Source organism: Psammomys obesus, unplaced genomic scaffold (genome assembly GCF_907164565.1).
Source record: "Psammomys obesus unplaced genomic scaffold, mPsaObe1.curated_primary_1811, whole genome shotgun sequence".
Lineage (NCBI taxonomy): Eukaryota > Metazoa > Chordata > Mammalia > Rodentia > Muridae > Psammomys > Psammomys obesus.
In genome coordinates this window covers 746,179-773,628 of record NW_026585504.1, presented here as the reverse complement: position 1 = coordinate 773,628, position 27,450 = coordinate 746,179, and the positions used below count along the sequence as shown (strand labels likewise).

General features: G+C 39.6%; 1 protein-coding gene and 1 pseudogene across 1 annotated transcript; both read left to right on the top strand.

The window, feature by feature from the left end:
- Positions 1 to 6,643: 6,643 nt before the first annotated feature.
- LOC129673511 (olfactory receptor 6C2-like) lies at positions 6,644 to 7,582 on the top strand. Its single transcript, XM_055603344.1, has one exon. The coding sequence runs from the start codon at positions 6,644 to 6,646 to the stop codon at positions 7,580 to 7,582; it is 939 nt and encodes a 312-aa protein (XP_055459319.1).
- A 16,748-nt stretch (positions 7,583 to 24,330) lies between these two features.
- LOC129674618 (olfactory receptor 6C2-like) lies at positions 24,331 to 25,267 on the top strand (annotated as a pseudogene).
- Positions 25,268 to 27,450: the final 2,183 nt, after the last annotated feature.

Genomic DNA, 27,450 nt, shown 5'->3' with positions numbered 1-27,450 from the left:
TGGTTTCATTGATTCTTTGAATTGTTTTATTTGTTTCTAATTGATTGATTTCAGCCCTGAGTTTGAATATTTCCAGCCATCTACCCCTCTTGGGTGTGTCTACTTCTTTTTTTTTCCCCTAGGGCTTTTAGGTGAGCCATTAAGTTGCTTGTATGAGATGTCTCAAACTTCTTTCTGAAGGCACTTAGTGCAATGAATTTTCTTCTTAGCACTGCTTTCATTGTGTCCCATAAGTTTGGATATGTTGTGCCTTCATTTTCATTGAATTCTAGGAAGTCTTTAATGTCTTTATTTCTTCCCTAATCCAGCTGTCATTGAGTAGCGACTTGTTCAGTTTCCATGCTATTTCTGTTGTTGCTGAGGTCCAGGTTAGTCCATGGTTATCAGACAGGATACAGGAGATTATTTCAATCTTTTTGTATCTGTTGAGGCTTCCTTTGTGACCAACTATACAGTCTATTTTGGAAAAGGTTCCATGAGGTGCTGAAAAAAAGGAATATTCTTGAATTTGGGTACAAAGTTCTGTAGACATCTATTAGGTCCATTTGATTTAGGACCTCTGAAAGTGCCATTATTTCCCTACTTAGCTTCTGTCTAGATGATCTGACCTTTGGTGAGAGTGGAGTGTTGAAGTCTCCCACTATTAAGGTGTTGGGATCGATGTGTGATTTAAGCTTTAATAATGTTTCATTTACAAATGCAGGTGCTCTTGTATTTGGGGCATAGATGTTCAGGATTAAGATGTCCTCCTGGTGGATTTTTTTTTATGAAAATGATGTGCCCCTCCTCATCTTTTTTGATTAATTTTGGTTGAAAGTCTATTTTATTAAATATTAAGATAGCTACCCCAGCTTGCTTTCTGGGTCTGTTTGCTTGAAAACATTTTTCCAGCCCTTTACTCTGAGGTAGTGTTTATCTTTGTTGCTGAGGTGTGTTTCTTGGATGCAGCAGAATGTTGGATCCTGTTTCTGCAACTATTCTGTTAGTCTGGGTCTTTTTATTGGAAACGTTGATAGATAATAGTGACCAATGAATGTCAGTTCCTTTTATTGTAGAGTTGGTGGTGTTACTGTGATTCATTCCTTGTTACTGTGATTCATTGCTTGTTTTCTTTTAATTTTTTTTTTTTGTCGTGAAGTTATCTGTATCCTTTGTTTTCTTGGGTATATTTGCTTTCATTGGATTGGAGTTTTCTTTATAGTATTTTCTGTAGAGCTGGGTTGCTGTGTAGATATTGTTTAAATTTAGTTTTGTCATGGAATATTTTGTTTTCTCCATGTATGTTGATTGAAAGCTTTGCTGGCTATAGCAGTTTGGGTTGGCATCTGTGGTCCTTTAAAGTCTGCATGACATCTGTCCAGGTCCTTCTGGCTTTCATAGTTTCTGTTGAGAAGTCTGGTGTGATTCTGATAGGTCTACCTTTATATTTTACTTGGTCCTTTTCTCTTGCTGCTTTTACTATCTTTTCTTTGTTCTGTAGATTTCGTGTTTTGACTATGATGTGATGTGAGGAGTTTCTTTTCTGGTCTAGTCTATTTGGTGCTCTGTAGGGCTCTGGTATGTTTATGGACATCTCTTTCTTTAAGTTAAGAAAATTTTCTTCTATGATTTTCTTGAAAATATTTTCTGGACCTTGGAGTCTAGAATCTTCTTTTTCATCTATTCCTGTTATTCTTAGATTTCCTCTTTTCATGGTGTCCTTGATTTCTTGGATGTTTTTTGTTTGGAACTTTTCCGATTTTACTTAAGTATCAATTTCTTCAAGTGTATTATAATCCTCTTAAGTATTGGGGAAAGCCATAAATGTGGCTTGCCAAGAAAATGGAATCTTTGGATTAAGATAAACTTTTATCATTCATCAGAGTTGTGAGGCTCTGACTGGTCAGTTCACTGCTTTCAGTATTTACATCTTTAAAACATGAATTTTTCTTTATTTTCTTTGAGAGTAAATATTTCATTTTGTATGATACTGTGTCTAATATATAATAAAAGCTGGCTATGGGAGAGCATTCCTCTAATCCCAGGACTCAAAGATGTAGGCAGAATAAGAAGTTTGAGATCATCCTTAGCTACATAGAAAGAAGATAATCCTCAGAGAAATGTATACTCAATGAAGAAACCAAACAAGTTCAGATGACATTAAACCTCCTTGAAGGTCTCTGAGGACATTGTCCCTTTGCTCTACAAATTTTCACAAGGTGGATTACACCACCATCAACTTGTTAGTAACTTTTGAAATTGAGCCACTGAGGACTGTTTTGTTGTTCTTGCACTCTGTGCATGCTGGTAGTAATATAAAACAAACACTGCAGGTACAGAAATTACAGGGAAGCCTGTCTCTGCCCCCAACCCTAGAAGACTGGATGAATATCTCTGACAGAAATGTTGTTGTTGCTTAATACTACTTACTCTTTGAAATGGGAAATCTAGCGTAATTTTAGATGTGGCAAGAGGGAAGGACACTAAAGTTGAGAAGAGACAGTTGCATGCCCATGTGAAGATGAGGTGGATGGTAAGGGGGTGAAATGTGACTGCAGACAGAACAGGCAAACCTCATCAGTGGCTGCTCCACAAGTGTGCTTCTCTCAAGGACCTCCAATGAATAACCATCAAAAAGCAAGTATGAGTTGTTGTGATATATCTTTACCATATTCTCAAAGTGCAGACAGAGAGTAAACAGACTGAAAACTTGGAATTCTGTTTGTTACAAGTGATACTTCAGAAAAGGGAGAAAAGCAGTCAGCAGTTTTCTGATAAACTGTTAGTCTGAGGAAACACAAAGCTAGAATTTGTCTGCAGTGGGTCACTCTCCTTTTCCTAATGAGAAGGACCAGTTGATAAGGCAGTTACAGTTGTTAATATTAATTGAAACAGTAACTAAAGGGAAAAGGCACAAATTATTGCTCAGTGAATGAAATTGTTTTCAGCCTATTTGATCCAAATTACAAAAATAAATAACTCTTCACCTCCCAGGAACTGTTTTTCTAGCCTAACATAGACCACTGATGTGCTTCCTAGAGTATAAAGTGGGGTTACAAACAAAAGAGATGTTACCACAGGCTTAGCAGTACTGTTACAAGTACTATCAGTTTTAATTTGTATTAAAATACAAGTCCCTAAAATCTGACACACTACTATACCAAGTATTTTAAATGGTGTGGTGTGGTGTGTGTGTGTGTGTGTGTGTGTGTGTGTGTGTGTGTGTGTGTGTGATGTACAGAGGTCATTCCTAGCAAATAGAAAAATAAAAGTTCTGATAGGAAACAAGGAATATTGTAGAAGAAGGGGGCTGGAATAAGAGCGTCAAAGTCTGTTATAAAGTTTTTAAACATTATACAATTAAATGGGAAAAAAAGAAAGGAAAAAAGAAATGGGAGAGGGAAGAAAATTAAAAATGACTCTGATATAACACTGTCTGTTGGTCTTTCTCCTGCAAATACACAACAAGATACTCTCCCATTAGCCAAGAAGAGCGGCAGTTCTCCCTGGCCCAAAATCACTCCTGCTACCATGTCTTGCTAACTCAGATTTTGATGACAGTTTTGATTGCCAGTTTTGGTAGGAAATCAATCTGAATTAATGGAAGAAATTATGATTAGCTGCCAGGATAACTAAAAACAAGTGTCAAGAAATAGAAATAGCATCATTGTTACCCTAAACTTAAAGCCGTGTTTTTTGCTGCAATCTTTTATATATCAGAAAATTAAATATTATTTGCTACTGTTGTAGCTTGCAAGATCCTTTTGGGAATAATTTGTTCCTAGTCTTAATGTTATGCTCTTTAAATAGTGGATACTTGTTAATTATTTATATGAGATTCTTCTATGATTTTCTTGAAAATATTTTCTGGACCTCTTATTTTTCTTGTTGTTCAAATAAACAACAAGAAAAATAAGAAACCTACAATATCTTTGATGCTCAACAAGACACACATTTTGCTACAACTTGCATGGCTGTCTTAAAACATAAGAAATTATGGTTTAAGTTTGTAGCAGCTTTATTCGCAACAGCCAGAATCTGGAAACAACCCACATGTCCCTCAACTGAGGAATGGATACAGAAAGTGTGGTACATTTACACAATGGAATACTACTCAGCAATTAAAAACAAGGAAATCATGAAATTTGCAGGCAAATTGTGAGATCTAGAAAAGATCATCCTGAGTGAGGTATCCAGAAGCAAAAAGACAACACTTGGTATTTACTCACTTATAAGTGGATATTAGACATACAACAGAGGATAAACATACTAAAATCTGTACACCTAAAGAAGTTAAGCAAGAAGGAGGACCCTAGGTAAGATGATTAATCCTCATTCATAAAGGCAAAAGGGATGTACATCAGAAGAGGGAGAAAACAGGGAACAGGACAGGAGCTTACCACAAAATAGGCTCTGAAAGACTCTACCAAGCAGTGTATCAAAGCATATGCTGAAATTCATAGCCAAACTTTGGGCAGAATTTAGGGAATCTTATGAAATAAGGGGGAGATAGAAAGACCTAGAGGGGACAGAAGCTCCACAAGGAGAGCAACAGAACCAAAATATCTGGGCCCAGGGGTCTTTTCTGGGACTGATACTCCAACCAAGGACCATGCATGGAGATAACCTAGAACTCCTGCACAGATGTAACCCATGGCAGCTCAGTCTCCAAGTGGGTTCTCTAGGAATGGGAACAGGAACTGTCTCTGACATGAACTCAGTGGCTGGCTCTTTGATCACCTCCCCCTGATGTGAGGTGCAGCTTTACCAGGACACAGAGGAAGACAATGCAGCCAGACCTGATGAGGCCTGATAGGCTAGGGTCAGAGGGAAGGGGAAGAGGACCTTCTCTATCAGTGCACTTGGGGAAGGACATGGGAGGAGATGAGGGAGGGAGGGTGGCATTAGGAGGAGATGAGGGAAGGGGCTACAGCTTGGATACAAAATGAATAAACTGTAATTAACAAAAAAATAAATCATTTAAAAGATAAATTATGGTTTTTTATCTATCCTCTAATATACAATTTTGTATGACTTGTCAATAGGCCATTGAACTAAGCTAAAATTGCTACTTGAATAGTTAATTCCTATTAATAAGACAAAGAAAATGACAGGCTAGTGCAGCAGCTCTCAATCTGTGGGTCACAACTCTTGGGAGTTGAATGACCGTTTCACAGGGGTCACCTAAGGACATCAGAAAACACAGACATTTGCATTATGACTCATAACAGTAGGAAAATTACAATTATGAAGTAGTAATGAAGATAATTTATAGTTGGGAGTCACCAAAACATGAGGAACCATACTAAAGGGTTGGAACATTGAGAACAATTGGATTAATGTATTATTTATTATGAACTATTATTTTCCTTATGAGAATAAACTCATCACATTTTCTTTTACAGGATGAACATCTGAAAACAGCTACTTAAAAACAACTTTCAATGAGGGTTAAGACATGAAGAAGTGACTGAGCCAATGTCATACTGTGAATCCTGAAAAACATAAAAGTGAGTAAAGAGGCCCTTGACTGGAGGTACTAAAGTGGACAGCGGAAGGACTCTGAGAAAGGTAGTGTGTTCTAGTAATCTGTTTACTGGTTTATATGGACCCAGGGTTCCTGTATGTTTGACTGAATGATGTAAGTAGGTAGGCAGATAGATAGGTGAATGGGTAATAGATGATAGATAGATAGATAGATAGATAGATAGATAGATAGATAGATAGATAGATAGATAGATAGACAGACAGATAGAATTAGCAATGGGTGGGAAGAATGGCTCAAGGAGGGAAACATCAGAAATTGTTCCAATGGGTTAGAAACATGCTGAAGAACAGGTGTGACTAAGAGTGTGGGTTCTCAGGATGCCGAAGACTGGGCGTGGCTAAGAAAGCAGGTTCTCAGGAGGGCAGCACTGCAGACCATCCTCACTCCCTCCTCTGCCTAAAGTGTCACTATAGGCCTACATCAGGTTTATGAACACGTTTCCTTAACAGCACCTCTTCAGAGATCTCTAACAGCTTTCTGAAGAAATGTTCTTCATCGCCAAATACAGTAATGACAAACAAAAGATACAACATTATATTTTCATCACTTTCATCTCTTTATTTAAAGTGAATCTGAATTCAAATAACAAACTTGTCACTTTAAAAAGAAATGCTACTGTTAAAGCTAATGAAAACAACATGATTATCAACACAAAATTCTAGTTAGCAGATATTTGTTGGTTTGAGAAATCAAGCATTTCAGAATGTTGGGAATGAAGAAAACTTTAAAAAGATGGATGTGGGCTAAAGAATTTCAGAGCTGTCAAGACTTCTTTTAGGAAAAGCAAGCTACAATCTGTACCTTGAGGCAATATAGCTGAGGCAATTATATGTTACACAAACATGTTTTCTTTGGTTTGTGTTTTGTTATGTTTTATTTCTAGATAATGTAGAAATACCAGAGAATTATATACCTAAGAGGAAGACAGACATTGCCAGAGAAGCCACCAAGAAGGTGGCGATAGGTGTAGCTGTATTAGCAAATTGATTCTCAAGTGGCAGAAACGGCATGCACACAGGCTCACTGACTGCGATGTCTTTGCTTAGGTTGTATTGCCAGGTTCTTCTAACACTTCTCTCTTCAGGTCCAAACACTCATGACTTGGCACCAGACGGGATGAGAAATCATACAGCAATAACAACATTCATCTTACTGGGGTTGACAGATGACCCAGAACTACAAGTTCTCATTTTTCTGTTTTTGTTTCTAACCTACATATTGAGTGTGGCTGGGAACCTCACCATTATCACTCTCACGCTTTTGGATCCCCATCTTAAAACACCCATGTACTTCTTCCTCCGGAATTTCTCTTTCTTAGAAGTCTCATTCACCACTGTGTGTATTCCCAGATTCCTGTATATGATGGCGACAGGAGACAACACTGTTACGTACAACGCTTGCGCCACCCAGTTGTTCTTTGTTGTCTTCTTCGGGGCCACGGAATTTTTCCTCCTCGCTGCGATGTCCTATGATCGCTATGTAGCCATCTGCAAGCCCCTACATTACACCACCTTAATGAACACCCGAGTGTGCACCGTTCTTGTTCTCGCCTGCTGGTTTGCCGGCCTGCTGATCATCCTCCCGCCTCTTGGCATAGGCCTCCAGCTGGAGTTTTGTGACTCCAATGTGATTGATCATTTTGGCTGTGATGCCTCTCCCATTCTACAGATAACCTGCTCAGACACAGTGTTGATAGAGAAGATTGTCTTGGCCTTTGCCATACTGACACTCATTATTACTCTAGTGTGTGTTATTCTGTCCTACACATATATCATCAAGACCATTTTAAAGCTCCCTTCTGCCCAACAAAGGAAAAAGGCCTTTTCCACTTGTTCTTCCCACATGATTGTGGTTTCTATCACCTATGGAAGCTGCATCTTCATCTACATCAAGCCCTCAGCAAAGGAAGGGGTGGCCGTCAACAAGGTTGTGTCTGTGCTCACCACATCAGTCGCCCCTTTGCTTAACCCGTTCATTTACACGCTCAGAAACAAGCAAGTGAAAGAAGCTTTCAAAGACACAGTAAAACGACTTGTATTTCTCACAAAGAGGTAAGTTTTTTAGGCTAACGTAAACTTTTGTCTAAGTAACCATGAGCAGCATTCATGAACTTGAAAATGTGTATTTTCCTCCCATCACATAGAGTGGAGATAATTTTTTCCCAAGAACAGTTTTCTCTTATAATCCAAAAATAAAAATCAAGTAAGTTGTTTCACTTTCTTTTAAGTTTTATTTTATTTATATTTTTCAGTTATTGTATTATGCAGATTAAATTACATAAATTTCCAATATCATACAAAAGACATGCAAATAATAGATAATTATGTCTCTGGCCATATGGCCTTCTCAAGATGTGGAATCTAAATATTCATGCCTCACTCCTTCCATCTCATATACACATTTTAATGAGTCTTGAGTCATCAAAAGTAAGTGAAGACTCTTTTAAAAACCCATATGATCAAAGTTTCAATGCTAAGCACTAACAGCTTTCAGCTATTGATATCTCACTGGTTGATCTCAGAACACTCGTGAAGGGGGCCCTGACAGGCCTATCTCTGTTCATCTCAGAACACTCGCAAAGGGACCCTAACAGGCCTATCTGTTTAGCGTGAACTGTGTACCCATTTCCTAAAGACTGAACATCTTCCCCTCCTGTTCTGTCCTTCTATAACAATCTCGCCACGAAGAACTGAAGTTCAGCTGCTAACGCAGACATCTTAGGGATGGTTTGTCTGGTGCCATCGGTACATCAATATCTGAGAAATTCATGTACAGCTATGTGATGCACTCCTCTGAAGACCCCACTGTGCAACGCAGTGTTTGAGATCTAAATACCTTGTTGAAAAGCAAAAGGAAATGAGGCTATTCAGTTAGTTTTGTTGAAAGTTTATAGAGAATGGTGAAATGGGAACTGGATGTTCCTTTGAAATGGTCCTTTCTCGGTGAGTATATAGGAAGAAAATGAAAGATCAAGGTAATTACCTAGATATATGTGCAGATTATATGCACTAGTGACTAACTCTGGGTTACCAACAGTGCATTGGTGTAGCATGAAGGGAGAAAGAAAAGCTCTCTTCCTTGGTGTCATTAACCATGAGCGAACCCAGACTAAACTCTCTGTATCTCGCGGCCTGTGTCTTCCTTTCTTTGTCTGTCTCTTGCAGTAGTCTGAATCTGTACCTGCATCATTGTCTGTGTCTGCCCCTGTGTCTGTCTGTGCGACTGTACCTCCCTCTTTCTGTGTGTGCCCCTGTGTCTGTCTCTGTGACTGTACCTTCCTCTTTCTGTGTCTGCCTCTGTGTCTGTCTGTGCGACTGTACCTCCCTCTTTCTGTGTCTGCCTCTGTGTCTGTCTGTGCGACTATACCTCCCTCTTTCTGTGTGTGCCTCTGTGTCTCTGTGATTCGGTGCATGTTTGTATATGTATGTGTATCATATGTGTCTTCTATGTTTCTCCCTAACAAAGGGCTTCACTCCGTCTTTATTAAACAACATGAACGTCACACAGGAAAAGAATGAGTTCTTTCCAGAAAACTTTTTAAATTGTTATTATTTTATTTTATTTTACTTTTTACAATTTATTCATTTTACAGCCTGATTGTAGCCCCCTCCTTCATTTTCTCCCAGTCCCACCCTCCCTCCTTCATCTTCTTATCCCCTTCCCCTCATCCACTGAAAGGGGGAGTTCTCCTCCCCTGCCCCTGACCCCAGCTTATCAAGTCTCATCAGGACTACCTGGATCCTCTTCCTCTGTGGACTGGCAAGGCTGCATCGCCAGGGGGAAGTGATCAAAGAGCAGGCAACCTAGTTCATGACAGAGGCAGCCCCTGCTCCCTTTCCCTGGAACCCATGTGGAGACTGAACTGCCTATTGGCTACATCTGAGCAGGAGGTCTAGGTCCTCTTCATGCATGGTCCTTGGTTGGTGCATCAGTCTTACAGACTACTTTAACAGAGTTTTAAAAGGATTAAGTCACTGGCTCCAGCTGATCCCAACCAACCCAGATAACAAACATTGTTTATCAACCAGTATCCCTAAATGGTTGCTTTCAACCTTTATGGTAGATTTCAGGAGTTCTTTACAACTTATTTTTTGTTGCTTTCAGCAAATGATATACATGCATTATCTGGGTTGGGGCACTGAAGAATACAGAACTTAAAATCGCAGCTATACATTCACTTGGGTTGTAAAAGTTAAATACATGGAAAATCCAAGGCAAATAAGGTTTGATCTTACATTTTTCTTTTAAAGGCAGTTTAATCAAACAGTTTGAGTACACAGTACGATGATAGTCTTAAGTCTTAAGTGACTTTAGGTATATTATTAACTCTAGCTGTGAGGTGCAGCAAAAGTTCCAGTCTCTTAGGATGTAAGCGGTATTTTCAGAACATCGCATCATCACAGACATGCGCAGTGTCTGCAAAGAAAGCAACATGCTATGTTCCTGTCTTTAATTCCTGGAGTTTGTGCCTTGTGTAAGTATTTTCTGTGATGGAAGAGTCATTTTTAAATTTTTTCTGGGGATAAACTGTGAAAAATCATGCATGGGTTCAGCGTGGTTGGACGAGAACCAGTAATCATCATAAAAATAACTTGGACCAAATTATTGAAATGCTTCTGAAGTGGTAAAGTCTTTCCATGATTTTTATGTTTTGTAATCATAAAAATAAAGTCTTATGCTTTCTCAATGTGTACACAGCTATTACTTATTTCTATCAAACATCTAATTGCTCAGGTATATTATAAATAAAAGCATGATTATATTAAAAGTACAATATATATGATTTTACACATATATTATTAAAAATATAAAATTATATTATAATCCTCCTTTATACTACAAAAATAGCCAAAGGAAATAAGAATATTCTCCAAAAAAATCTTCTTCTCATATCTAAAATTTTTAAAACATCAACAAAACATAACGAATGTCCTCAGGCTCCTTTCTGATGATTAAGCACACATCTGCAGGACCTGCACTTTTGCTCGCCGCTGTGTTATGACTGCACCTGAAGTATGGATCCTTAGCAAGCAGAGTTTATAACGGCTAATCTCCTTATTTTCTTTGGACAGTGGTGAAAGCTGAGAATATTCTAAAGAATCTTTTAGCCAGGCATGGTGGTACAACTGTAATCTAGACACTTGGAAAGTAGAGGCAGAAAGGTCAGAAGTTCAAGGCTAGGCTAGTTAACAAGTTCATCCTAGGCCACACAGCAATTTCAAGAACTTCCTGAGCATATAAAACCTACTCTCAAAACACAAAAAGAAATTTTTTAAGACTTTTTTTAATCCTGTCAGTTTACCATCAAAGAACTATGTATATTTGGATAAAATAAATATTTGAAATTAATTAGGTTTGGATAAGGCAGCCATCTACTCATATTCTGGAAATTGGGGCATTCTCCTCCTGGTCACTCACTCAAGAAGAGGAAATGCAATTCAGACCACATGTGCTGAGTCTTTAGAGCCTTAACACAGCACACGTGGGGCAGGTGACAGGCACAGACAGAACGTCAACAACTGAGGCCATGCTTGCATCAAATCTAGTTACTATGAAAACTGACTTTACCAAGTTTGAGCAACCAAAATATGCAGAACTTTATAACATTTACTTTACATAAAGATAAGAATTCCACATTAAGGTAGCTAATTTTTCCATACATACCTCCAAAGGGCTGTGTTTATGCAACTTGCTCTCAATTCTTCCTTCTACCTCACCTCAGAATTACCAGTTTTTCCATCAAAAAGTTTTCCACTACCAGCAACTAAGGAATGCTGAGAGAGGAAGAAACAGCCTTCCCCCAGGAAGAGCACACCGACTGGTCATCAATATAAACTGGTCATGCCTGGAAACAGACACACAAGTAACATCATACAAACTGGGCAGATTGTATTTAAGAATAGATATGTATACACATATATGCACGAATTAATGAAAAAAGAGGCCATGAATTTAAAAAGGAAGAAAAAAAGAGAATGATATGATTATATTACAATCTCAAAAAAATAAAATAAAAAATCTAAACAACAGTTCTTCTTTGAAGGTGTAGATCCACAGAGAGAGAAAATCTTCTCACTCACAATTCATATTGCTGTCAAGTCCGTTAGAGTGCCAACCTCAAACCTTAATCTCTCAGTTAAAATTCTCTTGAAAGCTACCTAAAGATATCCTGCTCCATGCCACGCATGATGGTGCACGCCTGCAATCCCAGCACTCAGGGGGGCAGAGGCAGGTGGATTGCTGTGAGCTCAAGGCCAGCCTGGTCTACAAAGAGAGTCCAAAAAAAACAAAAGATACCCTTCTTCTAATTTCTTTTCAATACTATTCTTCCTAATACATGGGATACAGCATCCTAAACTAATTTCTTTTTGTTACATATTTCTTTTTATTACTAGAACACCTTTTTTAATTTAATTTTATTTATATATTTATTTATTACAATTTATTCATTTTATATTCCTGCTGCAGCCACTCCCTCATCTCCTCCCAGTCCCACCCACCCTCCCTCTTCTCCCCTTATGCCTGTTCCCTAGTCCCCTGATAGGGGAGGACCTCTTCCCCTTCTATCTGACCCTAGGTTATCAGGCCTCATCAAGGCTGGCTGCATTGCCTTCCTCTGTTGCCTGGCAAGGCTGCACTCCCAATAGGGAAGTGATCAAAGAGCCTGCCATTGAGTTCATGTCAGAGACAGTCCCTGTACCCCTTACTAGGGAACCACTTGGAAACTGAGCAGCCAAGAATATATATTCACTTATAAGTGGATATTAGCCATATAATACAGGATAAAAGCTATAAAAGCTATCGCCCTAAAGAAGCTAAAAAACAAGGAGGACCCTAGGTAAGATGCTTAATCCTCAATCAGAAAGGCAAACAGGATAGACATCGAAGTAGGAGAAGACAAGGAAAAGGACAGGAGCCTTCCACAGAGGACCTCTGAAAGCCTCTACCCACCAGGGTAACAAAGGAGATACTGAGACTCATAGCCAAACTTGAGTGCTGGAATCCTATGGAAGAAGAGGAAGATAGGAAGACCTGGAGGGGACAGGAGCACCACAAAGAGAACAACAGAGCCAAAATAGCTGGGCCCAGGGGCACCTGTATGGACTCCAGCCAAGGACCATGCATGAAGAGGACCTAAACTATTTTCTTAAACTCTTCCATAACCTTCTAGCTTCCAAGTGAAATATTAACTAAGCAGTCAGTTTGCCAACATCTGGGTGCACTGGCGCAGACATTTGTTACAGCTCTTCAGCAGTGACCTAATCCACAACCTAAGTTTTGCCACCTGCTGAGTCACTTAACTGAAGCTCCCTTCACTGTCCTCTAGCTCCAAGGTCCTCTATTCTCCAGAACCAATCTGAATCTCTACTTCCCTTCTGCTCAAGATTATTTAATTTTCTTCTCACAAACTCCTGTGTAAACCAATGCTCAGCCCGTGTTTTCTGGCATCATAACCTTCACATTGCCTATGATCTGTGATCACTGATCTTTTCGTTAGGAGGCTCCCTTCAACCTCTCAGTTAAGGAGGTTTGTATGTTCCATCAGATCCGCTCTGTGTGCACTAATCTTGCAAAGGCAAATACTTTTAACAGAAGAAATACTCAAAACTTCCATGAAAACAGATGCCATTTAATCCCTCTATATAGTTGTCAGATTTGACATGAACTCAAATCTTCTCAGAATAAAACCTGTATCATTTGATAATATAATTACATATGCTTTTAATACTAATAATAATTCCATTATTATACTTCATAACTTTTGCAACAATTTTAATGAAACTACATTCCTCCTCCTTGGTTTGTTTGGTTGGTTAGTTGTTTGTTAATTTGGTTTGGCTTGGTTTGGCTTTTGAGACAGAGTCTCACTGTGTAGCCGTGGCTAGCCTAGAACTTGCTATGTAGACCAAGATGTCCTTGAACTCACAAGAGACCTGCCTGCCTCTTTCTCAGGGCTTAAATTAAAGACATCTACCACCACACTTCGCTCCTCTTTCTTAACAGTATAGAGTCCAGCTTGGTATCAATCAGACTTCAGACTCCACCTGCTGCTACTAGCAGAATGATTATAAAAACTGGTGTAACATCGAAAACCACAAAAAAATACATGATTAGAGTGCAAGAAGAAATGGAAACATTATATAATACAGTTAGACAAACATGAAAGATATTTCTGCCTAATACTTGTCATTGTTCTTTAATTTATTCATTCAACGATTATTTGTTGAATTGCTACTACATGTCAGGCATTATTGATCCTCATGTGAGACTTCTAACTACAAGAGCACAGGCTGCTCTGACTCTGTTGCCTGCCTTTGGATCCCCATTCTCTAACTGGACAGTCTTGTCTACCCTCATAAAAGAAGACAGGCCCAGTCCAGTGGGTTGATATCTGTGGCAAGTCTCCCCATCTCTGAGAAAAAGGGTGGGGTACAGGAGGAAGGAGGAGGTGAGAAGGAAGGGCTGGGAAGAGAGGAGAGGGTGTGAGAGGGGGACTGGGAGGAATGGAGGAAGGGGAACTTCCTACTGGGATGTAAAGTTAATTAATGAATGAATGAAAAAAGAACACAGCATTGAACAAAGAGGGCATGGTTCTTGGTTATATGGAATTTATGTTTCACTTTCAGAACAACAACAAGAAAGAATGCTGATCACATAAATAGAGTGTCTCACAGCATTCCTTCTCTTGGTCTCTAGAGCATTTCTTTAAGTTTGGACCTCTTAGGAAAGAAAGTGTGATGACAATGATAGGGTATATGAAAGGAATGATGAAACCAAATGAAAGCTACAAAAATCTGGCTAACAAAATAATAACAAAGTCTTTGGTTATTATAACCCAACTATAAAAAAATATCCAAAACTTCACATAGATGAAAATGGATGATTAAACAATTAGGAAACTGGAAAGAAGAGACAAGTTATTCTAAGTCATTTCTGTTCCTATTCTACCTAAAGGAGAGCATGCTGCCTCCCCAGCACACTCTTTAGGTATGAAGCACACATTCCTTCCTCCAAGGATGCAGTGTTGTCCAGGAAATTTGGCAGTGGAGAGATCTGACAAGCTGTGGGCCTGTGCGTCCAGAATAATCTTAACAGTCCTGTTGCTGAGATTCAGATTTCCTGGCACCGAATGTTTAAAATAGCGCTTTACCACTGTGGGCATCTTTCCAAGAACCTCAGACTAATTCCAAATGTGGATCATCCTACAAAATATCTTACCAAGACTCCTCAAACCTGGCAAGATCACTGAAAGCAAGGAAAGTCTGAGACTGTCACAGCCAAGAGGAGCTTAAAGATACATTTACAATTCAGTACGATTATTCCCGATGAGATTCTAGAATAGAGAAGGCTACAAGGGAAAATCTTTTAAAAATTGAACAAATGATGGGTTTTATTTAACAATAACTTATCAGTAGTGGCTGATTAGTTATAAAATTGCATCAGAATAGTGTAAGGTGTTATTAGTAGGGCAAAATGAGCATATGTCATGTAATAAGATTCCACTGTACTATTATCTTAATTGCTCTGAAACCTAAAATTCTTTTTTACTTTTTTTTCTTTTATTGAAAATAGTTTTTCTTCATACAATATATTCTGGTTACACTTTCCCATCCCCCACCCCTTTCCAGAGGCTCCCAACTTCCCTTTCCATTGAAATCACTCTCTCTCTCTCTCTCTCTCTCTCTCTCTCTCTCTCTCTCATTAGAAAATAGGCATTTAAAGAAAATAGTATAACATAAAACAAAAACAAACTGGAATAGGATTATTTTTTTTAAGTACAGGCAATACATATAAACACAGAGACACACAGAAATTCCATAAAAACACAATATATATGCAAAAACATTTTTAAAGGGGTCTGCTCAAGAGAAATACAATTCTTAGGTTATGTAACTAGTTTATGTACCTAACAAAGGTCTACGGCTTTCTAAGTGATTTGAGGACAACTTAAGGATATCTTTTGCTACTGCAGTACAAGCACATGTGGAAGGTCATAGGGCGGTCATGACTTTGTACAGTTGATACATGCTAATAAACAATCTCTCTGTCAAGCCATTCAGTTCAAGGATGGCATCCGACCGCGTGTTCTATCTCCGATGTGCTTCTCCCCAGCCTACTAATGACCTATGCTCAATGTTTCCCTTGCAGCGTCCTCCCTAGTCTCTCTGGGACGCATTTAACTTTTGTTCTTCAAGATAGCAAAGAAAAGGTTATTATTAGCCCCCAGTACCAGACCCCAGGGAGCACATTGTCTATAACACAATTGATCCCATAGTGCCTATTCTGAAGAGAGGAAAAAGTGTTACTTTGTGTATTTAAAAATCTACAAAAATATAACACGCTCTCTGTTTAATAACCATCTTCCCCAAGGACAGAGAGAAACTTCTCTGGCAAGTCATTCACAAATTAATGACTATTTGAAAATTTGTTTTGCATTTTGCTCCATAGCACAGAAACAGCAAAAGAAGAAAATTCTCCCAAGACAATAGGACAACAACTGAGATGTACAACCATGAAAGGTTAGCAACAGCACAGGGACACACCGAAGGCCACATGACTGACTGACACATACGTATTTTCAGTGCAGAAGGAAAATCCAGATGGCATTTGTGCTCTCTCTCCCCTGTCTGCCTCGCATTGTTCTAAGGGGAAATAATAGTATTGTTACAATACGACACGTTTATTGACTGAAAGAATTGATGTGACTACAAAAACAGACAGAAACAACCATAGGCTGATACCCAAAGTCTCTCACGCCAACAGACATACTGTGGTAGAAACGTTATGTCTTTCACTCTCATAGTGTGATATCAACTTTATTGTGGCATGTGCATGACATCTAACATATGGCATATTATACTGAGTTTGTTACATTAATCAAGTTCATGGGAAGAAAAGTATATTGACTAATAAAGTATGCACTTGAAAGAAGGTTTACCCACAAAAGAGAGCAAAGCTCTATGCTGGTCCTTTTCTGGAGGGCTGTATAATTTTTGTTCCTCCATTTTTGGCATTGTAGTCCAGAATAACACTTTAGAGGGGCCATATGGGCCTTTATGCACACAATGGATACACCAATATTACTGCTTTTTAATTTTGTGAAGACAGAATATTTTTATTTCATAAATAAGTTTAAACTCAAATGTTACTTCAGAGCTAGAGAGATGATGACTCCGTGTAAATTGCTACCAATCCTGACACCCGAGTTCAGTCCTTGAGACTCAAGCAGCACAAGAGAACTGACTCCATAAGTAATGCCCTAGGCCCCATACGCTCTTCTCTCTCTTTTCAACAATCCTTCGTTCAGTCACTCATTCGGTTCCTTGGTTAGTCAGCTGTCTGTCTGTTTCATATCTGTTTATCTGTGGTGGGGGCTCACACGTGCCATCACATGTACGTGGAGACACCACAGAGCACTCGCCTATTGCATGGTTTTCAGACTCTTTAGACAATCAGAAAGCAATTGACAGCGCCTTTCTAATAACTGAGCCAAACTTGCCTAGTGCTAGCCGGGCAGTGGTGGGGCACACCTTCAATCCTGCGCTCAGGAGGAAGAGGCAGGCAGAGTTCTGATTTTGAGGCCGACCTGGTCTACAGAATGAATTCCAGGACAGCCAGGACTACACAGAGAAAGCCTGTCTCAAAAGAAATACAATTTGTCTGGTGCTAACTGCCCACACTGGTCTCTTAAATAATTCTGACAGGTAGTCAGATGCCTCAGAGCGAATAAAGTAAAACTCACTCCTTCCTGACCATCCCTGTGTCTCACAGGTTTCCTCTCATGTTTGTTGCTCGGGCCTCATGGTGGGATCTTAATGGCTCTTTTCCCATGTACACACTATCATCATACTTTAGTTGTTCTTTGACATACTGAACAAAATACTCATGCTCCTAAGATCATCCCTTCTCTAACTGTGAAACAAATCTCATGCTCACTCACCGACTTTGCTCCCATAGCCAACACCTTACACGCCTGAATCACTACCTCCCATATCTCAGCAACTGTTCCCAAGTCCTCACATGTGGATAATTTATTCCACTTTAGAAAGTGAGATGACTCAGTGGTTAAAGTGATTGCCATGTAGGAGTAAGGTCAGAGTGCAGCTCCTCAGAACCTAAGTATGCCAGGTGGGCTTGCAGGAGCCGGAGCCAACTAGCGAGCCATCCGTGTGGATAGTTCTGGGTTCGAAGGAGAGACTTTGCCGAGGCGAACAGGGCAGAAGCGCAGTAGAAGCTGACTGAACCTCAAACTTGCACACACATGCACACATACGTATATCGCACACACGCGCCTTCATGTATGCAAAGATAGCACACGTGCATCTCACACGCACAGGAAATTAGGAAAAATTGATGCCAGACTAAGACCAGACCAAGCTGTACAGCAAAGCGGCGGGGATGGTGGCTGGGAAATAATCCAACTCAGAAAAACTGGAATTCGACATAAAAGTTAAATCATCCTTTTTCTGTTAAAAGTGTTGACCAACTTTTGATTTGTGTTAGTAGTGAAATGTTAATATTAGTAAATCTAATAGTACATATCTTATCAACACACATAGACCCTGAGATTCCATCTTACACCCATCAGAATGGCTAAGATAAAAACCTCAAGTGGCAACACATGCTGGAGAGGATGTGGAGAAAGGGGAACCCTCCTCCACTGCTGGTGGGAATGTAAAATTTACAACCACTCTGGAAGTCCATCTGGCGCTTTCTCAGACAACTAGGAATAGCGCTTCCTCAAGATCCAGCCATACCACTCCTAGGCATATATCCAAAAGAGGCTCAAGTACACAGGACATTTGCTCAGCCATGTTTGTAGCAGCTTCATTTGTAATAGCCAGAAATTGTGGTACATCTACACAATGAAATATTACTCAGCAATTAAAAACAAAGAAATCATGAAAATTGCAAGTAAATGGTGTGAACTGGAAAAGATCATGCTGAGTGAGGTATCCCAGAAGCAGAAAGACACACAGCATATATACTCACTCATAAGTGGATATTAGACATATAGGATAAACATACTAAAGTCTGTACACCTAAAGAAACTAATCAAGAAGGAGGACTCTGGCTAAAATGCTCAATCCCCATTCAGAAAGGCAAAGAGGATGGACATCAGGAGATGGAGAAAACAGGGAACAGGACAGGAGCCTCCCACAGAGGGCATCTGAAGAGCTCTGCCCTGCAGGGTATCAAAGCAGATGCTGAGACTATGGCCAATATTTGGGCAGAGTACAGGGGATCTTATGAAAGAAGTGGGAAATAGACCTGGAGAGGACAGGAGTTCCACAAGGAGAGCAACAGAACCAAAATATCTGGGCCCATGGGTCTTTTCTGAGACTGGTACTCCAACCAAGGACCATTCATGGAGATAACCTAGAACTCCTGCACAGATGTAGCCCATGACAGTTCAGTCTCCAAGTGGGTACCATAGTAATAGGAACAGGGACTGTCTTTGACATGAACTGATTGGCCTGCTCTTTGATCACCTCGCCCTGAGAGGGGAGCAGCCTTACCAGGCCATAGAGGAAGACAATCCAGCCACTCCTGATGAGACCTAATAGTCTAAGATCAGAAGGAAGGAGAGGAAGACCTCCTGTATCAGTGGACTTGGAGAAGGACATGGGTGGAGAAGGGGGAAGGAGGGTGGGATTGGAAGGGGAGGAGGGAGGGAGCTACAGGGGGGATACAAAGTGAATAAACTGTAATTAATAAAAATTAAAATAAAAATATTTAAAAAATAAAAAGAAGAAGCTATATATCTGTTGACTATAACAAACGTATTTCTAGGGTTTGATAACTTACCAGGTACAAATTTTTAACAAAATTAGACATTAATAGTAACTCTTCACAGACTATGAGCAAGTCAGTCTTGAATTATCATGTGGACCTGAATTAGCTAGCTTGACTCTTTTTATCCCAGCTGTAGGTGAGGGGAAAAAAACTGTTTGTTTATTGCAAACAGTAAAGAGTGAGTGCTTAGTGCCCTAAGAACTTCCAAAAATGAGTCGCAGGAATAGCAAAACAGGCCTGAGGCTGAAATGAGGAGAAGCTATTCAAGAGTGAAAGGCTTTTTATGACTTCTCCCAAGTCCAGGATCTCTAGGAAAATCTACTTACTCCACTGAAGAATCCCTCAGGCAATAAGAAGCATGAAAAGAAACTCCACTTGTGGTTTTCATCTGATACATTGTCTTGCACCTGACCCATTTCTGATTCTATTGTTATCTCTTTCTCCAAGGACTCTGTTCCCGATGTTTAAATTTTTCCCTCCCAAACTTCATTTTACTATATTATTAATTAGTGATTTTTTTTAGAACCATAGATCCCAAAGGGCCTTTTGTTTGCTTATCACATAATCCCTAAACTCTTGTGGAAGGCCAAGCATAAAATTTATACCATTCCTGTTAGTACGTAGTTTACAGGGAAAGCTCTTCTCTGTGTAATGGTCAAAGATGTTGAATTTACCCAAACCAAATTTCTCACCATTGTTGAGGGCTTAAATTCTTTCAGCTCTACAGAAACAAATAAGTTTTCCAGAACCAAAGTCAGAAAACATCCCTTACACTTTGACTTTTAAGATCTAGCGAAAGCAAAGGACATTTAAAGAAGACCTGGCAAACTGTGGGAACCTAAGGGCTCTCAGCTGTTCACCAAGTGATTAGTGGTGCAAGTCCCTGGGCACACTGACAGCGCTGCTGTGCTGTTGCAGCTGACAAATGCCTGCTCTGTGGACGCCAAGGACAGAGATCTGAGTGTGGTTTGCTTAGACACGTTCATTGCTCATTACCCAGAAACCAGGAAATTCAAAGTTGTGAAACAAAAATCTTTGACTTGTTTCAAAACCCAGGAGCAGCCCTCTATGTATCAGTAAAATGTCACTCTGTTCTGTAACAGCTAAAATTTGAGTTTTAATAAGACTTTGGAAAGATGCTCTTGGGGAGATATCACTTTTTAGGGAGAGAATATAGTTCCTCTATATTCTCTGTATATATCTCTCCATGTGATCTTGGGAAAAATTTCATTCTTTCAATATAGCAAAAAATGTCTCCCTAATGTTTACTCCTTGCTATACAACTTGAATGTCTACCACTAGAGATAAGTCCCTCTACTTGATAAGCAGTAGCACAAGCCACACATGAGAGGGTAAAACATTCTGTTAGTAAGGTAACACAATAAACCAATGAACTCTCCTCACAATTTTATCTATTACACTTCAAATGTGACCAGGAAGCTAAGGAGTGTTTATATTTGAAAAGACAGAAGTTAGAATATTATGGATACACTGGACTTAGGCCAAGCTGAGGCCCCACATGTAGGTACTTGTGCTTGGATCAGAAGACAAGGAAAGGTAACGGGAATGCTTCTCAAATTCGGCATTTGGTATAGTGTGGTGATTTCCTGAGCAGGCTACAATACCTAGGAAGGAAGGAAGCAGCTTCTATTCCAACCACTTATTACACTCGAGTCAGATTCCTTTCTACAAACCCAGGTTCAGAGAATTCTGAAATGTGACCTGATCTCATGTTAGCACAGACACTGTTTATTTTCTCATCAAAAAAGTAGGAGACATATTCCCCTAATCTCAGGAAGGAACACATCTTAAGATCACTGTTGAAATACAATAAAACAAATAGAGAAACCATACACATTCCAAAATAAGTAAGGCTTCCTGACATATTCCTGTTCTATCCGAGGAACAGGAGAAATTGGAAAGATCTCAGCTGTTTAGTTGATTTATCATCATCATTATTATTATTTATTAGAACCATCATTACTGTACAATGATCCTTACCTCAAAAATGAGAAACTCCAGATAGTCACTCATCTATTTCTTGATGTCTACTTGATAGACAGCATTACAAAGGGGAGGCTGATCCTTTTCTCCAAAGATAAACAGGAAAAGTCAATCAATCAAGCAGTTGGAAGAGCAGTGTGTCATGAAGGCTTTGAGTTGAGCTTCCGTAGTCAACTACCTGACTTCTCTCCCTGCTTTACTAAAACAAAGATGTAAAGCAGTATTCTGGACCCATATTTCCTCATCCGCAAATGAAAGTTAGCTCATGTTGAAGATGAAATGACATAACCTAATAGCATCTGACCATCTTCTCAAGGTAGCCATCATTAGTAGAGATATAGGAATTAGAGTTTGTCTATTGAGTATAGTAAACAGGTAATTTTACCATGTGGTCTCCCAAAAAAAAAAAACAGCTATTATTACACTAAATACCACAAAATCCCTATGATGGGTGGTATAAATGATACTAATCTCTAAAGCACAAAATGAACTTGTTTCCTAGGTCTCCTATAACTCTTCTTAATGGGTAAATAGAAACCAGAAAAAAAAAATCAAGAAAAATGTTCCTAAATTTTTCCTAACTTGCTATACTGAGAAGAAAAAGAAGCCAGAACTTGGGATTTAGCAGACTTAAATTCATTTGATTTTGTTCCTAACTAGCCAACTGGCTAATGACTCTGGCTTTCATCTTCAAAATGAGAGAATTAGCTACAGTAAGAATTAAAGCAATTTCTATGTCTTAATTTATATGGTGATCTTAAGAGCTTGATCATTTTCTTCATTGTGCCCTGGCATCCATTTGACTGTGTCTTACTGCTCTCTTATCGTTAACAAGGAGAAAGATATAAGGCGACATGTGCAGGTTATTTCATGTAAAGGGCCTGGATCTACTCAGAAGAGAGTCAAGAACCAGGTTTCGGTGGGCTCACCTCTGCTCCTTCAGAGAAAAAAAACAAGGGAAGAGATGAACAAAGCCAGATTCATCACTCAGAAGGCACTTCTTTCACCACATCACTCTTAAACTCAAATAAATAATAATAATAATTATTATTATTATTATTATGCATTACAAGTATACAGGTGTTCTTCTGCATATACATGTGTGTGGTGCCCGTAAAAGCTAGAAGGAAGTGTTGGGTCCCCTGGATCTGGATCTGGAGTTGAAGACATTTGGAAGCTGCTTTGTGTTTACTGACAGTCATGCAGAGATCTTCTGGAAGAGCAGCCATGGTTCCTGACTGCTGAGCCATCGTTCCAGCCCTTCAAGTAACTTCTAAAATTATTATTTTATCATTCTTACTTAGAGGTAAAAATTTATTCCTACTTATAGACAAAAAAGTCTATTATAATTTGGAAGAAATATGACTAAAGTGATTACCTTCTGACTTCTAAAAATTATCTCAAACTACTGAGATCCTTCATTAAAATTTTAAATCCTAAACATCAAGGGGTTGATAATATAACTTCTTTGCACTTTGCATATAATCAATCGACTGTGAAGGGCCAACAGTCTGGTCTTGTTCACTCAGCATTATCCTGGGCGTCCATCGTGCTCAGGGACGTGATCCTGTCCTGGACTTAGAGCTGTCTATAAAACAGTCATGATCTATGTTCTCACAGACTTCACTACAGATGACGAAAGGAAAATTGTAAATGGATATATATCTAAAATTATAGTAAGTATCCCAGCATAAATAATCAGAGCGGTGTTTCTATAACATCGCAAGTAATTTAGAAGATGAATGGCTCTCCAGGAGGATATTTTGATGAGGTCTTATTAAACTAAAACCTTAAAAAATAAGATTTATTCATGTTAGAATAGAAGCAGAGAATTTTGGAGATAAAGGGGAAAATCTATAAAACTCCTTCAATGAAGAAAACATTAATGTCTTCAAAGAAATGAAGACTAGCACAGCTGGACAAACAAAGGTGAACTTTGAGCGTCACACAGAAGTTCAGTCATGAAGGACCCATAAACCAGGAAGCGGTCTGAATCTCATAAAGAAATTCTCACTGAATATAAGAATAGCTCTCACGTATGGGTGTGTATGTGGCTGAAAATTTGTGAATATATGTGTTTATGAACGTGTGTGTCTGAATGTATGAATGTGTCAGTGTGTGTATAAATATGTATATGAGTGTACGTGTGTGCATGTGTGTGTGTGAGGATGTGTGTGTTTGGGAGTACTTACGTCTAAATGTGTACATGAGTGCGTGTGTGTGTGTGTGTGTGTGTGTGTGTGTGTGTGTGTGTGTGTGTGAGACAGGATCTCACTAAGCAGCCCAGACTGACCTTGAATGTGTGATCTTTCGGCTTCATCCCCCCAAAGGCTGTGGTATGGACATATGTTGTCTATAAAACACTCTGGCTCTGTCTTTAGACTAGAATGGCAAGAGCAGTCTTGTGTACTTTAAGAGAAGAAAAGCATGATGCAATTAGTACACTGTGTGGATTGTAATAGTTAATGAAAAACAGGGATTGAAAGCACAATGTTAACTTCACCAACTTAACATGAAGCCAAGACAATGGCCACACCAAGAGCTATTAGATTCATGACATTACAGACCATACATATTTAGAATAGTGTTTTTCTATTCGTTAACCCTGGAAATTTCCAGTCAGCTGTTAATCAAAAAATGTACCAGCTGTTTAATTTAATATGCTAAAAAAAAGTACTATGTCAGTACAGTAGTAGGAAACTATACAAGCTGGTTGGTTCTCAGCAGTTTGAGTTTAAACCTGCCAGGTAGTGACCACCACAGTGAGGCTTTATTAACAGGTAACAGGAACATGGAGGTGGAAGGAGGAACTTGGAGGACTGGAGGGAGAGAAAGCCGTGGTCAGGATGTATCCGGTGAGAGAAGAAGAAATAATGTTTTACATTACATCTTGCCTTAAGCTAACATTTGTGCCTCTTCCCAATGCTCCCTCATGCTGGCAGTCCTTATCCTCAACGTAACGTCTCTTTACAAATAGACCAGGTCACAGTCAGGAATCAGTGATGAAAAATTATACAGCAATAACAACATTCATCCTGGTAGGACTAACCGATGATACAGATTTTCAAATTCTGCTTTTCATCTTTTTGTTTCTAACCCACTTACTGAGTGTATTGGAAACCTGACTGTCATCGTTCTCACACTGCTGGATGCTCACCTTAAAACACCCATGTATGTTTTCCTCCGAAATGTCTCCATTTTGGAAGTCTCATTCACAACTGTCTGTATTCCCAGATTCCTCTACACAATGGCATCTGGGGACAATACCATTACCTATAATGCATGTGCTACTCAACTATTTTTTGTCATTGTCCTGGGGGTTACTGAGTTTTTCCTGCTGACAACCATGTCCTGTGACCACTATGTGGCCATCCGCAAGCCCCTGCACTACATGACCATCATGAACAACAGGGTCTGCATCAAGTTTCTTATTGGCTGTTATCTAATCGCTCTAATTATTGTCCTCCCACCTTTTGGCATAAGCCTCCAGTTTGAGTTCTGCAACTCCAATGTCATAGATCACTTTGGCTGCGATGCTGCTCCCTCCTGAAGATTACCTGCTCCAGCACAGAGTTAATCGAGAGGTATGTCCTGATCTTGGCTGTGTTGACACTCATGTTCACATTAATGTGTGTGGTAACGTCTTACCCATACATTATCAGAACCATCCTCAGATTCCCATCTGCCCAGCAAAGGAAGAAGGCTTTTTCTACTTGTTCTTCTCATATAATTGTGGTTTCCATTACCTACGGCAGCTGCAGCTTCATCCATATTAAACCATCTGCAAAAGAAGGAGTGGCCATAAATAAGGCTGTGTCTGTGCCCACCGCTTCTGTTGCTCCCACTATGAACCCTTTCATCTACACTCTGAGGAATGAGCAAGTGGTTCAAGCTTTCAAAGACATGATCAAAAGGATCGCCTCTATCACAAAGAGCTAAGTGGCCCAGGTGATGGTTAACATCATTAATGCAACAGGGTCTAGAAACGAGCCCCTGGGCATTGGGATTATTGAATAGATTAACAGAGGTGAGAAGTCCCACTTTGACCTGAGCAGCACCACTCCCTGGGCTGGGCTCCTGGACTCGATACAACCGATGAAGGGAGCTGAGCCCTAGCATTCATTACTCCCTGCTTTCTGGCAGAGAATACAATGGACCCGCTGCCTGAAGCCCCTGCTGCCACCCATGCCACAGTGGACCGCACTCTCAAAGTGTGAGCCAAAATAAACTCTTCCTTTCTTTAGTTACTTTTGTCAGATATTTCATCGCAGAAATAAGAAGAGTAACTGATACAGAAATTTTGAACTAAGAATTGGCGCCATTGCCGTGATTCACTTGACTGCACGACTGGTAGGCCTCTGGAACTATTTTCAGGATGGATGTGAAAAGGTTTGGGATGACTAGAAACAACCTCAAACTCTCCCAGCAGAGCATAGTAAAATGTTCTGATTGTAATCTGAAACATCAGAAGGCTGAGGCAAGCGTGGTCAGCGGAAGCCCAGCTCATCGGGTTCCAGAAAAAATAAGTACTCTATCAGGAACTTAGCAAATGGCTATTCGTAGGATATTCTGGCAAAGAATCTGGCTGCATTCTGCCCATGTGCCAGGAAGCTCTTTGGGGTTGAATTTACAGGTAATAGACTAATTTGGTTGGTGGAAGATATCCTCAAGACAAGACAGTACTCTGGCTGTGTTACTGTTTGCAATTTGTCCAAGTCTACGATGAGAAAGGACAAATAGTTAACGAGGTTTTGTCAGTCTGTTACTTGCTCACCAGACCCTACTACTGAAGATAACGCACATTTGGATACAGAGAAATTAGTCTGGCTGCTTCACCCCTGCTGGCTGGCCTACCTATTGGAAGGTATTTTGCAGGCTATTGGAAAGAAAAAGTCACCAATCTGTGAACTTGCCTAATTCAATAGTGAAATAGTACTATTTCAAACAACTGAGTACTGACTGAATGTAAGGCATATTCTGAAGAGGAAGTTTGTGACTGCTACTGTGTGCATAGTTCATGGCTAGAGAGGTTATAAGCCCGAGAGAGGAACCTACAGCTTCTGTTTTGCTAGATAGACATGTTGTCAATTTGTCTTCTAAATATTTATGTTTATACTATGTACTAGTGTCACTTCCAGCCTTGGTTAGAGATGCTTCTTTTTTAAATAAATAGCAGTGAATGTGGAGACTTAATGGCTGGCCAAGGCTCTGTGAATAAGTGACTGTTCAGTGCTCATCCTTCAGTGAAACATCCAGATCACCCTTTCCAAGGCTCAGGGAACACCACGGAAGAGCAGTCAGAAAGACTGGAAGAGCTAAATGATGGAGGGGGTGGGTGCAGAAAATGCTTTTAGGCATGGCTCCTGCACTTAGGTATCTGCAAGAAGCTTCAGTTACCTGCACAGGGCCCTACAGAACAGGCCCCATCACCATTCAGTCATGGACAGCAGAAGGGCTCACAGGGTCAAGCCTCAGAGAGCTATTGGCAGTTGATGGCTACTAGGAGAGATTAAACCATTGTCTTCAGAGGTGTGATGAGTTATCCATACTCTGGTGGATAGCTCCACACCCATGCCACTGTGAGTGCCCCGGGTTAAACTCAATGAGTCACAAAGCAAAAAGGTATGATAATGGGAGAAGACTTGCTGAGAAAGGGGGTGAATAAGACAGGGTAGGGTTGTGAAGTACCAGATTGTTTTATACACACATATAAAATTGTCAAAGAATACAGTTTGTGTGAGGAAAAAAGAACAAGTAAAGTTTAAGGTGTTGAACAATGATAATCAAAAAGGAAGTTATCAAGTTGGAAAATGGGAGGACATGGGAGGGACAAAAGGAGGAAAGGAAGGGGGAATGTGATGTAATTCCATTTCAACTAAAAACATATTAAAAATAAAATATTTGTTTTTTTAAAGGCTCCGTTGTTAGAAAGAAACATCCTTCACTGGAACAATAGGAAAGATTCCCTTTAAAAAAAAAACTTATCTATCAAAGACTTCAATTTGTGAAAATACAATTTATTGGAAAGAGCTTGAACTGAGAACACATGTGAAGTTCTCAGCTTGTAAACAATCACCTAGGAAAGTTTTATGCTAGAGCAAGCCTGGAAGGCACAGAGGTCC

Bases quoted from the DNA above. Each gene is read 5' to 3' on its own strand.
- LOC129673511 (XM_055603344.1), top strand. From the start codon at position 6,644: ATGAGAAATCATACAGCAATAACAACATTCATCTTACTGGGGTTGACA.